This window comes from Crotalus tigris, unplaced genomic scaffold (genome assembly GCF_016545835.1).
Source record: "Crotalus tigris isolate CLP2741 ecotype Arizona unplaced genomic scaffold, ASM1654583v1 scf7180000017701.1507938, whole genome shotgun sequence".
Classification (NCBI taxonomy): Eukaryota; Metazoa; Chordata; class Lepidosauria; order Squamata; family Viperidae; genus Crotalus; species Crotalus tigris.
The window spans coordinates 1,157,977-1,172,260 of record NW_024096577.1 but is presented as its reverse complement, the minus strand read 5'-3'; the positions used below and the strand labels follow the sequence as shown (position 1 = coordinate 1,172,260).

The window sequence follows — 14,284 nt, the reverse complement described above, 5'->3', positions numbered from 1 at the left end:
TGTAGTGTTTCAGGCTAATTCTGCCCACAGTCTGGATTTAAATCCTGATGGGCTCAAGGTTAACTCAGCATTCCATTCTTTCCAAGGTTGGTAAAATGAGGACCCAGATTGTTGGGGGCAACATGCTGACATTGTAAACCACTCAGAGAGAGCTGTAAGGCCCTATAGAGCAATATATAAATCAATTGTTATTGCTAATACCTGCCATGGAAAATTCCTAACCACCAATAAGACCATAAATAAAAGATGATTGAATTCCTTTTCCTGCTCAAGCAAGCAGACATAATACTTCAAGCTGAAATTCTCTGCTCAAACAGGCTGAAAAAGAAGATTCCTATTCTCTGTGATTTTCCCCCTCCTAAAAAATTGCCTATCCAGATTAAAGATGGATTAAGTTACACTCAAGCAGAAAATGCATTAGACTTAGAATTACTCCACTACAAAAACTTACTTCAGTAAGGTTGTTAAGGGGTAAATCTTGAAAGGAGATGAAGCTGCCCAATGAAAGGAAATAATCTTTTACCACAATCAGTATAAATGAATGCAGGAAGTCCTCAACCTATGACCATAATAGGGAGTGCAACTTCTCTCACAAAGTAATGCAGTTGTTAATTAAGTTGCACCCCACTTTACAACTTTTTTTTTGCCATGGTCATCAAGCAAATCCAGCTTCCCCATTGACTTTGCTTGTTGGAAGTCCCCTTAGAATAGGGATCCCCTATCCCCCCCCCCCGGCCCGTGGACCAGTACCAGGCCACGACATGCCAGCAACCGGTCTGTACAAACAAGAAAAGTCCCATCCGCAGGATGCAGGCAGCACACAAAACCACGCCCTCTCCGGTCTGCGGAAAAACCTCTCTCCATGGAACTGGTCCCTGGCGCCCAAATGATTGGGGACCTCTGCCTTAGAAGACTGCAAATGGTGATCACGTCACCCTGTTATACTGCAACCATGATAAATACATGCCGATTGCTGAATGCCCAAATTATGATCACCTCACTGCCAAGATAGTGCAATGGTCGTAAGTGCAAGAACTGATTAGCAGTCCCTTTTTTTCACAGCCTTCTTAACTCCAAAAGGTTGTTAAATGAATGGTTGTGAGTAGAGGTCTACCTGTACTAGCAGGACTGAACTCCAGGATTCCAGCCTTAACTATGGCTGTTAAAAAGATACTGGTATCTAAATAACATTCTTCTTTCTAACTGTGGCATTTCCAAGTCTGTCAGCAAAGGCATGATTTGCTGCCCTCGTGCATTTTATATTTTAAATCGTTTAGCCCGTGTGGCACATGCAAATCTGAAATTATGTAATCACAGAATTAGAAGGAACCATAGAGGTCACCTGCAGGATTCATTAGAACATCTCCTTTAGCAAAGGAGAACTTACCAAGTATTTTACAATTTGTTCTACTAGCTGATAACTTGTAACAATTAGAAAATTCCTCCTGATGACTAACCCTAATTTGAATTCCTTCCTTGTAGTTTGAACCCATTATACCAATATTGGAAGATGCTGGGACTGTCATAATTTGTCCTACAGATTCAGGTACCCTACATCCAATTAAGGGGTGCAGGAAAAAAGGCATAATTTTTAAGCCACAAACCAAAAAAAGTCTGCTGGTACACAAAACTATTACTAGAGTGGCTGGTTTAAAAAGTCACTGTCAACTCCAGCCTGAGCAGGTTAGAATAAAAAAAAAAAAGTGGTATTACCCTATTTAAATGATTTTTTAAAAAAGAGGCCTCAGATATGGGACCCAAGAAACTTGTCCATCTACACTGTTGTCCCAAACAAAGTCTTATCTGAATCCTGTTCATCATCCCCAAGTGAAAAGTCTTTGGTATCCAAATCAAGGTCTGGGATACAGTTTGTCTCCAATGACAGGCTGTGATCTGGTGAGTTGGCATCACTTTGTGCACCAAGGGCAGGACTCAGTTGCTCCCCTTCAGCCATGTAGGCCAAGAGATTGTCCAGGACTGGACGGCTACGACAAATCTTAGTCAACAGGCGGCTTCTGTGCCTCAGTTGCGTGATCAAACTGTCTTTTTCCTGGATCACATTTAACAGTTTTTGTGCATACTGTTCAGAAGACTGTAGCTTTTCCTCCAATATGGCAATTTCCCTTTGGAAGAAAAAAACAGATGGGGAAAAACAAAAAAGAACAGGTTACCTGAGGAACCATTTTATCCACCTCACATTGCCCCATCTCACCTGATCAGGCAGAAAAGGTATGTTACGGAATACTGTAGTTAAAGAATTTCAGCTGGCTGGGTCTAGGAAAAGAGCCTTCTCTGCTGCTTCCCCCACTGTCTGGAATATCCTTCCCACAGAGGACCCCACTCTCCTGATCTTTCAAGAGTCTGAAGACCTGGCTCTGCCAACTTGCAAAGGGCTCACAGCTGTGAAGATGGTCAATGCCTTGAAGCCTCTTCCTCTGCCTTTAAACTTTTTTTATCCTTCTTTTACTTGGCTCCCTTTTATTGATATATTGTATCCTCACAGGTAGTCTTCAACTTACGAACACAATAGGGGCAAGAACCCCCATTGTTAAGCAAGGCAGCCATTAAGTGAGTTGCGCCCAAATATATGGCCATTTTTGCGGTAGTCATTAAGCAAATCACAGTGATTGTTAAGGGAATCACATGGTCATTAAACAAATCCAGCTTCCCATTGACTTAACTTATCGAAGGAAGGTCAAAAATGGATGATCATGTGACCTCAGGATTCGGCAACCATCATAAATACATGCCCGAATTCTGGTCATGTGATCACAGAGATGCTGCAACAGTTCTAAGCATGAGGACTAGTTGGAAGTCACTTTTTTCAACACTGTTGTAACTTTGAACAATTGCTAAACAAATTAAGTCAAAGACTATGATTTTTATGTTTTTATACTTTTAACTGTTACACCCACCAGAGTCACTCTGAGAGCAAGATGAGCAGAATCTAAAATTAAAAAATAAAATAAAAATATATGATGGTAAAAAGGACTGGTAAAATTATGTTTAAGTCCTTTTTCCTAAGACAAAGCCACATGTCACAGAGGAAAGTTATCCATTGGAATATGATGATCGTATGCAAGATGTTAGCAGACAGGCTTGCTAGTAGGGAAGCCCTCGGTTGCCTGTGCTGTAAACCTGGAAATAATGTATTTGAAAGGATTTCTACCTGCTGCTTAATTTTTCAGCTTGCCTGAAGCACATTGGAACAATTACACAATTGCTATTCAGCAGGAAAAGATGCTGAGAATGCCTTCATATCCACAGCCAGTCCAACCTCAAACTGGCATCTCTTTTCCTATTAATCTGTTCTTGAAGTTCCAGCTGGGATAGCTATTTCCTACCATGAAATTTAGTACACATATATTTGGTTTAACAATCCAATTATTTCCTAATCCTGAGAAATGACAAATTGTTTAGCAAGATTGAGAGAGGAGAAAAGCCCCCCAGAATATATCATGCAGCAGCCACCAAAAGCTCAGAGGACCCAACTTCATACAGAAAGCCCCACGCCCAAAGAAACTGCAACGGATCTACGTGCAACGAGTTCTCTACAAAATCTTTTATTCGTTCACAAATTACAAAGTCACTCTAACGAAGATTCTAGTCCTCCTCGAGGTCAGTACCTGTCCTTGCCCTCCCGAAGCCCGAACACCGCCTGGCGCATCTCGGCATCCTTCCGGATGAGACTTTCAGCCTGGCCGTGCACCGTACGCTCCGCAGCTGCCAACCGCCGTTCCAACTCTGCAACCCGCCCGTGCAGCGCTGCCAAATGCGCGTTAGCCTCGCGAATCTGAACCGGCGTCGGCGGCGAAGATGAAGACATCATGGACGGCAACGACGACGACGTCCGGGGACGCCCCTCCCACCGCCCGCGCATCGTGGCCAATAGGAAGGCAAGTCACACCCTCCACAAAGAAACCATGCCGCGCCCTTCATTCGGACTGACCAATCAGAAGTGAAGTCACACTAATGGGTCCTGAGAGAATGACAAATGGGTCCACGCCTGCTATTACAGCCGCTTGACTGAAGCTCTGTCAGATTTACAGGCTTTAGAGCCCAGTCGGGCCTGCCTTTACGACGTCCTGCCCTAACGGCCCCAAGTAGAAACAGCACGCGCGGCGTTATTCCACTTTACCGCCCAAGCATCTACCAATGGGAATCATGCGAAGCCACACCCACAAACCAATCAATTATTTTTTTCTGACGGAACGAGCTACGCCCCCAATAGTCAATGAGGCTGCGCCTACTTTCCCCTATAATCCCGTCCCATCCTTACAAACCTCGACTTGCCATTGGCCCGTGTATAATTCTAGGCCAAGATCTCGCGAGATCAGATCCTAGTGTCCTTGGTGAAATCCCGGGATAGTTCCGCCGGTCGCCGCGGTCTGCGTCAGTCAACATGACCAATTACGGGGAGATTCTGGACGGGACGCACTGTTTCCGTAAGACCTGGCTTGCGGGGCGCCTCGGGGCCCTTACCGGTGAGAACCAAACTGAGGCGGGCCATTACCGTAGGGCTCCTCGTCCGTGTTTTATTCGGAAGCTATCCCGAGTTAACTACCAGTCCATCCGGGAATCGTGACAAAAAAGATCCCTTTCCTTGAACCGCCGTCGCTGTCGAGCTTTTCTGTGGGCTCGTCTACACAGCCTCCCTGTGCCCTTCTGCGTATTGTGCATTAAGGAGGACCTGCCCTCACAGCATAGCCTCCATCTCAACCCATCCCAGAGGGCGGCTCAGACTGGTCCTAAGCATCCCGGCGGAAAAAGCGCTTTCCCGGGAAAGAAATGGGCTTCCATGCCGAAGCTCTGCATGGTATATGGAGGGAGTTGTTGTTCCAGGCTTGCTGGGTTCCAATTGGCTTGCTGGCAGGACTACCCCTCCCATCCGTTTGCTGGGCTCGGTGGTCCTTGCACAGCAGCTGCCCAGGAAGTGGCATTCCCTTGATCATCTGTGTCCTTTCTGTGTATCTTTGGGAAACCCCTAGAAGAGCAAATGTGGGTACTGGTCATCCTCAACTTACAACAGTTCATTTAGTGACCATCCAAAGTTACAACATCACTGAAAAAAGGGATGTATGACCATTTTTCACAGTTATGACCGTTGCAGCATCCCTGTGGTCATATGATCAAAATTCAGACACTTGGCAACTGACTCATATTTATGATGGTTGCAGTGTCCCAGAGTCATGGGATCACCTTAATATCTGCAGTTATTCACTTAACAACTGTATCAAGAAAGATTATAAAATGGGGGGGGGGAAATCCCTTAACTGTTTTGCATAGCAACAGAAATTTTGGGCTTAATTATGGTCGTACGTCAAGGCCTACCTGTACACTGTAAGGTCATTGTTCTCATTGGTAAACTCCTTCATACTACATACTGATTGCAGGAGATTCACCCCCTCCCCCATCATACCTTGCAGGATAGCCTACTACTGCTGCCTTTCCCCATCACCCATGATAGCACTTGGGATTTCAGAGTAGACGAGCCATACTGCATTATGGACAGACATGGTTTTGGAAGTGTGCATGCATTAAAACATTCATACTCGCTTTGGTCTAGTGCAGTGTTTCCCAAACTTGACAATTTTAAGGCATGTGGACTTCAACTCCCAGAATTCCACAGCCAGCGTTGCTGGCTGTGGAATTCTGGGAGTTGAAGTCCTCATGCCTTAAAATTGTCAAGTTTGGGAAACACTGGTCTAATGCATGCTGGCTCAGGAATTCTGGGAGTTGAAGTCCACGAGTCATAAAAGAGCCAAGGTTGCCTACTCCTGGTCTAGTGAATAAGGCACCAGATTAGAAAGCAGGAGCCCATGAGTTAAAAGTCCCACCTTAGCCATGAAAGTCTGGGTGACTTTGGACCGGTCACACTCTCTTAGCCAACCCATCTCACAGGGTTGTCGTTGTAAGGAAAATAGGAGGAAGGTGTGTTAGATATGTCCACTGCCTTGGGTTATTTGTAAAAATAATAAAGGCAAGGCACACATAAATAAAAATAATCTTGATTTCAGCCAGGTGGGAGTGACTCCAGTTGATCTCTATTTTGTTCCTTCCATGAATGAAGAAAGATCAGTGGCAAACCTCAGATATCATACTGAAACATTTGAAAAAGTCATTGAAAGTTTACTGAAAATGTGAACTTTAAAATGAAAATGCATTGATAGCCTTTTTCATAACCTCTATATTAAAGTAGGTTATTGGCATTCACTATTAACCTTGTGAACTCTCAAACTTCCTCCTTCTGTTATATATTCAAGCTGGATAGTATTTAATATTTGTTATGTATATGTAGGGGTGTGGGTGTGGGTCTATACATACGTTGTACATAGTATGTTTAGGTGTGTGTCACGTATGTGTTTCACTTTGAGAGCGGGCAACTAAATTTCATTTTTGATATGTGCCGCTATGCCCACGATAAAAAAAAAATGACAATAAAGGTTATCTTATCTATAAACAATATATAATTTCCAAAATAGGTATTATGGTTTCTGTTAAATCCTTTAACAAATCTAATTCCACATTTTGATTAAATATACTATTATACGCAAGTTTATACATCCCAATAAAATTTATAACCAGTGTGGTATACATATATGATAAAATAAATATATTTTTCTTTACATTTGGTTTTAAGTATGTTTGGTCTCAATGTTACTTTTATATTTTGACCTTTGCAAAGGCAAAGTCTTAGATACTCTTCACAGGATAGAGTGATAGATTTTCCTTGGTGCTGAAATTCAAGAACTACAGCTTAGGAGAACATCAGATTGAGAAGGTTGCTTTAAAAAGCCTAGCCCCATTTGAGGAGAAATTGTTAGGTGCAGCCTTTGTGGTGTTACCCTGTTTTAATCCATGGTCAGTATACTAAAACAATATGATTTTATCTATTAATAATTAGATTTTGATATAGTGATGTGGATAGGCACAGTACAGGCAGTCATTAATTTATAACAGTTCATTTAGTGACCATTCAAAGTTACAATGGCCACTGAAAGTGACTTAGGACCATTTTCATACTTATGACCATTGCAACATCCCCATGATCATGTGATCAAAATTTAGATGCTTGACAACTGACTCATATTTATGATGATTGTAGTATCTTGAGGCCATGTGAACAGCATTTGCAATCTTCTGACAAGCAAAGTCAATGGGGAAGCCAGATTCACTTAACCATTTTATTAACTTAAACAACTGCACTTAACAAATGGGGCAAGAAAGTTGGACAAAACTCACTTAACAAATGTCTCATTTAGCAACAGAAATGTTGGGCTCAATTGTGGCCATAAGTTGAGAATTGCCTACATTCCTCTGTATATATGGAATTGTGTTTATGAAATTGCCAATAAAAAAAAAAATAGTTCATTATAATTGTTTACTTTCCTTATTTTAAATTAATAAAGGGTTTTGTTGTTGCTGGTATTACTAACCTCCTTGTCATCCATTTTTTTTAAATCTTCCTGTAGGTCTTATTGCCTCAACTTACCATGTAGTTCTGTACACACCAGAAACAACCCTAGAAGGACTTATGAGAGTAACCAAATCCACTGTCACTATGGGTAAGGTCTGCTTATTTGATCAGTAGCATTCAGATGCAAATCAGTACGGCTTATTGGGTTTTGGCTTAGCATATTATATGAATGAAAGCACTGTGGTTCTAAATCATGGTTGATCCTAATTCTCTTATGTGAACCGAGCCAATTAGAAATTATGGCTTAAAACAATGTGTGAAGTAATCAAGGTTTCATTTTCATTTGTATGTCATTTCTTTTAGACTGTGTTTGATTTGTACTTACATCTCAGTTTTTAAACTCAGTGTTTCAAGTTTAATTTACACATTTAAAAAAAAATAACTTATGATTAAAGCGTAAGTTAATAACATCAAGCCTAGAAGTTTAATAATTCTTAAATCCCTGTTCAAGTACTAACTTGTATTATATTTATAAGCTTATGGGTAGATTTTAGTAAATAATCATTTTAATTTGTTCTATTCAAGAGATGCTAAAATTCAGGAGGGGAGTATATCTCCTGCACAAAAATATTGGGGATAGATGCTCAGAGATTGAGCGCTGCCTTTTCAATAGTGACTTGATATGAGAACAGCCCTTAGCTGAAAACAGTAGGGCAGTGGTGGCGAACCTATAGCACGGGTGCCAGAGGCGGCACTCGGAGCCCTTTCTATGGGCACACGTTCCGTTGCCCCAGCCTTGCCTCCCTCCGCGACCCCCTCCTCTCCAGCAGCCCCCCTGAAAAAGAGACACCTCCAAGCGTGGCCCACGCAGAGCAACACAGCCAAGGACATGGCAGCCAGGCAGCAGACAAGACTCTGCCCTCACACCCCATTGTACACACTTGATGCTACAGGGCGCAGGCAGAAGGCGTGACGACCATAGCGCTGCTGGGTTGCCTGGGCGATCTGCAGTGGGCCTGGGAAGCTTTCCTTGTTTCACTGGACATGGCTTTTCTCTTTTAGCTTCTGCTCTCTTTCCTCCATAGCCACCTTAGGGGCAGTTTTTGCGGCAACATCTTGCATCAGTGCTGAGCTTCGAGACGCTCCAGAAGACCCCATGAACTACTTCATTGGAGGATGTGCATCCGGGGCAATGATAGGAGCCAAAAGTTAGTATTGGTCACACCAATGGTTTTTTTGTTTTTACGTACTCAGGATATTTTGAGATTTGAACTGAATAATTATAACATATAATCTATAGTCTATGATCTAACCAATGTTTATTTTCTCCCTCTTCAGCTAACAGTTTTGTTATCGGCAGTTCAGCTTGTGTTGGTCTTGGTGCGTTAGCAGCTTTTGTCAAGGTTGGCAGGCAGCAAGGCTGGACATTTTTGGTACTTCCTCGACAATAACTTGGACTTCCTAATTCTAAAAGCAGACGTCCTTCTCTGACTTCTTTTATCATATATAAAAGCATTGTCGTATGTACAATTGCTAGTCACTAATTGAAGCTCATGGTGTTTCCAAACGATATAAATATTTAGAAATAATTGAAGGATGTTGACATAACTTGTACATATGATAAAGTGGTGATTTCACTGAATTGTCTGTTTGAGAAGAACTTACACCCAAATAAATAATTGTGTTTGGGTAGCTTATTATTCATTTTTATGCTTAGCTTTCCCCCCTAAAAATGGCTCCCTCAGGACTGAGCTGGATGACAATACTGGAGATACTAAACTTGAAAGGGGCTTAAACTGGATTGAACCAAGGGTCCATTGATTCCGTGTTTGTTTCCAACAGGTGCTACTTCCATGTGTTTCCAGGAGACTCACAATAAGACTGGAATCTTTTTCCTTCACTTGCTTTTCCCAGTATTTAGAGCTGGGTTGCTTCTCCACGTAGGGATTTCATATAGACATAATTCCCTAACTTGGTTCCTCCCAGGTTGGCCAGAACTACCTGAATGCAGCCCTGATGAGAAAATATGGGATTTATAAATAGAAATAGAAAATTCCAGGTTCAGGACCAAGACACTTATCCATAAAGGCTCTGTAGCCATACCTATATCTATACAGTCTGCAATAAATTGTAGAAGCAAAAATGCAGAATGGTCATATAAAAAAATATATTGTCATATTCTGAAAGCTGGGTATTTCAGGCAAATTTTTGCTAGTACAGATACACCTCAACTTGTGACTTAGCAACCATTCAAAGTTACGATGGTTCTCTCTGGGGGTACTTACAATCCAGTTCCAAGGTAGCACCAACTGTCCCCCACCCACATTCAGATGACTGCATGTCAGATGCTCCCCTGGCCCTCATGGCTTTTTACAGCATCCCATGGTGATGTGACTTCATTTGGGGGCAGTTTTTCTGAAAACCAGCATTTACTTCCAGTTTTTGGAAAAACCGGCCCAGAGGAAATCTTTGGTTTCCTTAACAATCACAGTGTTCACTTAATGACCATGACAAATAAGGTTGTAGAATTAGGTCACTCACATGGGTGAACTGATTTACAACCATGATGACTTACAACTGTGATGTGCCGGCTCTGTTACAGTTGTAAATCAAGGACTATATGCTTAAGTACAATGCTCTCACCAATAGTTTCAAGCATTTATCAATCTATTAAATTCACTTAGCTGTCCATCTCATGCATGCAATTCTGGATGATATACAATAGAAACAAAACAATACAAACACATCTTTAAATAATCATTACAATCAGATAAACATGCATTTACCTCCCTCTTTGAGGAAGTGCTGGGCTGCATTAACAGGGATAGAATCAAGATCACGTGAAATGTTAATACCACTTTACAATGCCTTGATAAGGCCACACTTGGAATACTGCATCTAGTTTTGGTCACCATGATGTAAAAAAGATGCTGAGTCTCTAGAAAGAGTACAGAGAAGAGCAACAAAGATGATTAGGGGACTGGAGGCTAAAACATAAAAGGAACGGTTGCTGGAATTGGGTATGTCTAGTTTAATGAAGAGAAGGAGGAGGGGGGACATGATAGCAGTATTCCAATATCTCAGGGGCTGCCACAAAGAAAAGGGAGTCAAGCTATTCTCCAAAGCGCCTGAAGGCAGGACAAGAAGCAACAGATGGAAACTAACCAAGGAGAGAAGCAACCTAGAACAAAGAAGAAACTTCCTGACAGTTGGAACAATTAATCAATGGAACAACCTGCCTCCAGAAGCAGTGAATGCTCCAACACTGGAAGTCTTTAAGAAGAGACTGGACAGCCATTTGTCCAAAATGGTGTAGTACTTTTTACTTGAATAATGTATCTGCCACCATCTTCTTTTATTGGATAAATCTCATGTAACTTTTTCTTCTTTTAAAATATTTAAATTTTATTTACATGCCAGCCACATGATCTTAGAAGCATCTTCAGACAAGGTTGGCTCCATCTGTTAGGATGAGCACCACTCCCTAGAGTTGGAGATGATTGGACAGGGGAAACCTTTACTTTTTTACCTTTTACTAGTTTTAACTATTAGCTTTCCTGAGTATATTGCTTTATATAAATTAGATACCTATCAAAATGTGACTGACATTTGTGATTTAGCCAGTGGTATAGTCCTAGCCATTCTGGTTTATAAGCCATGGTTTGTGGCTTATCACAGTATGCAAATCTAACATTTTACTTTAACTAACATGCTGCTTCAACCCAATAGGGCCCTAAGTGGTTTATTCAACAAAGCATGATTAAACCATATCTTAACATGACAAGTGATCCCTATTTGGGGCTTTAGCAAACCCATTCAGTGTGACTTCCAAGTTTGCTTCTAAGGAAATAAAAATAGTTAACTGCAATGTGCAACAGCCTTTGTGTTGTGTATGAGATACACGTCTCTTATAATTCTGAAAAAGACCCTTCAATCTTTCTGCTCCAGTTGAATCTTTAAAGTCAGCTGCTTTAAGTCTCCATTTCCTGTTTGAAAAACTACTGCAATGTTGAAACTTTGTAATTGCTTTGGAAAAGGGTCACCATGACATACTTTTGATACGGTAGTTATGAAAATAGCACTCCCTTCTCCCTGAGCTGGAGAACACAAGGCTAGAGAAGTACAGTGGCACCTCCTTTCCTCGCAGGCTTCTGGCAATTAGCGACACCACTTGGAAGCGTGCCCCTCACATGCCATCTCTCCTGCAGCAGATTGGCATCTATTTTAGGATTTCATTTATTCAAGATGTATGACATGCGGAGGTTGGAATTTCTATGGGACATACCCTAGCAGTCATTCTGACATTGAATAAAAAGGTAAAAGATGCCTCCAATGGATTGCTGACACCAACATTATATCTCTTCTGCCTGAAATTTGGAGTCTCCTTTGCATGTGCCTTCTTTTTCTTAATTGGTACCCTGATCACTTAAAATCTTACAATTGGAAGGAGTCTGGTAATGCCTTTCCCATCTAGCAAATGTTATTAAAAATCAGGATCTTTCATGAACTGTAGGTTATACCAACATGGTCACTTTGCATCATCTGCATTTTGGGTTGAAGGGCCGATCCCTTAACTATAGTTTGAAACAATTTTTTAAAAAACTGGCTCACTGTATTATGTGGACCAGGTTAAACTCAGGACAATCTTGGCTTCCAGGCAGGTAGACAAGAATGGTTTGCAGTAATTGCAAAACTGGGTCATTTCCACATACTTTTTTTTTTTTGTCTTCATATAAACACTGGCAGGTAAATATGTGAGAAGTAGGAAGGAATCAGCTTAATCTTTCCCTAGTATGTGTACTGTGGCTCTGACAACACCTGGACTCTTACCATTACTTGACTTTTTTTACCCAGATTACAGAAACATACTCCTTTTCTCACACAAATGCAAAATTCAGGAAGTGTCAAATCGGCCAGCCATTGCACACATGACCAGGATGCTGACCAAAACAGCCGTAAATAAAACAGAGGGGTTAACTTCTATTGGCTCTGCCATCCAGTCTGGCTTTATGGCCAATCAGCCCATGGTTAATACCAGCTGAGTGTGCTTTATGAGCATAATGATTGATTTTGAAACTGCAGCCACTTACTAAAAGGGTTTTCCCCTCTCTACACAAAGTATTTAATGCACTCAGTTTGCCCTCAATATAATGTAAAAATAAAGTCAGGTGTTTGTTTTAGGGTAGTAAGCCATTGTTTAAAACCAAATTTGTTCTTGGTTGTGGCCTGGAAAAGTGACTTAGCGTAGTATGTCTTGCTGAAATTTTCAGAGATGCAAGAAAGAGCAGCTTAACAAAAAGGAGGATATTTGAAATTGAGCCAACAGCAATTACTTATCTATTACACTGATTGATTTGATCAACAAACCATACTTAAATGCCATCATTTAGCACCTTCTAACAATAGGAAATTCCCTTTGACACAGAGAATGCCTCAGCTAAGATGGTATCTTCTATTAGATGAATATCTTCCATTAGATGGCACATGAAAAAGTGTGCTTTACTCATATACCATTCCCCCCAAAAGTGATTAAATAAGTAACCTGTTCCATATATATCATAATCTAGGTAGTCTTACTGATGTTGCCTAGTTAGGTAATGAAAAATTGGCAAGTAAACAATCAAGCTCAGAGAACAGAGAGAACTTCACAGAGCTACAGATAATCAACTCTAAAGTATATTTAGCACATTCCAATATACGCTCACTATTGGTATGTGTGTACTCAGTCCGATCCCTATTCTCTGGGCAGAGCTGTTAAGGAAGAGGAAATTGCATCAGCTCTATTTGTCTTGAAAAGAGAGAGGTCTGCTGCAAGATTGAATTGGGCAAGAACCTTTGGTGTGTGGTGATAAGCAACCATAATGTAGGTGATAATCATAATGTATTTGGTGCAACTGTTCCTGCTTTCAGTGACTGCAAGCAGATACCCCCCCCTGGTGATGGTTGGGTGGCAATATAAAAAGGATCAGAAAACTGAAAGTTCTGGAGTCTTTCCAAGATGAGCTTCTGTGGAAGCAAGCAAGTCTTTTTTTGCTTGAACATGTCTGCAAATCCCAGTCCTCTTTACTCTGTGATCTGTTTCAAATTGTAGGAGGAAACTTTGCAAAATGCTCGTGTTATCAAACATTTCAAAGGAATCACTCGTTGACTTGGCTCACATGTCAGATCATAGCTGGTTAATTGTGGTTTATTGAGTAAACCACCATAGCTGAATTCACACAGCATGGCAAGCAAAAGTACGTCTTCTGTACGAACCCAGCAAGTATGGTTTGTAAACATAGATTAATCCCTTATTGTGTTGTGATGCACCCAGCTAAGTGTGGTGCAGAAAACCATGTCCCATTATATCGTTCAGCTTAGCCTGGCCAAGAAACAAACCACTGGTTCCAACCCAAAAGGGACCGACTTGCAAGAATTCTTCAAACTTTCCTCCAGCTCCACTAGCCACATTCCCATTCCTAAAGTGAAGGATGAACTTGTTAATCTTCGTTAACAAAGCAGACGATGCTCCAGCACTTGGCCCGACAGCAAGGATTTCATAAAACCGAGGAACAGCCTCGCGGCCGCCGCCATATTTTTTCCCCAAATCCGGACACTCTGTTCTGTGGCGCTGGTGTGGGCTTTTTCAATACGACCGCGGTTGTTCTTAAGAGGGTCTCAACATTTTGAAAAGAGACCCGGATGCGTAGAAACAGAGGCAGCGCTTGCTCCCCTGAACATTTGGTCTCGGACTAGGCCAATCCCATTTTATTAAAGGATGTGATCGGAGGGTCCATGCGGCTTCGGGACAGAGGCGCTCTGCTTATTCTCAGAGGCTCCTCGCCATCGCCTCCTGCGTCCTAGCGCCGCAGCTCCATTCGAGCCCTG

The 14,284-nt window shown here is 41.6% G+C and overlaps 2 protein-coding genes across 2 annotated transcripts; one reads left to right on the top strand and one right to left on the bottom strand.

Annotated features, from left to right (window-relative positions):
* Nucleotides 1-808: 808 nt before the first annotated feature.
* On the bottom strand, nt 809-4,072 carry VMAC (vimentin type intermediate filament associated coiled-coil protein). Its single transcript, XM_039338412.1, has 2 exons — nt 3,627-4,072; nt 809-2,123 (listed from the first exon to the last, which is right to left on the bottom strand). Exons 1-2 carry the CDS (start codon nt 3,878-3,880, stop codon nt 1,775-1,777), a joined length of 603 nt encoding a protein of 200 aa, XP_039194346.1. The 5' UTR covers nt 3,881-4,072; the 3' UTR covers nt 809-1,774.
* A 255-nt stretch (nt 4,073-4,327) lies between these two features.
* NDUFA11 (NADH:ubiquinone oxidoreductase subunit A11) lies at nt 4,328-9,114 on the top strand. Its single transcript, XM_039338517.1, has 4 exons — nt 4,328-4,484; nt 7,473-7,565; nt 8,503-8,625; nt 8,756-9,114. The coding sequence occupies exons 1-4, from the start codon at nt 4,403-4,405 to the stop codon at nt 8,866-8,868; spliced, it is 411 nt and encodes a 136-aa protein (XP_039194451.1). The 5' UTR covers nt 4,328-4,402; the 3' UTR covers nt 8,869-9,114.
* Nucleotides 9,115-14,284: the final 5,170 nt, after the last annotated feature.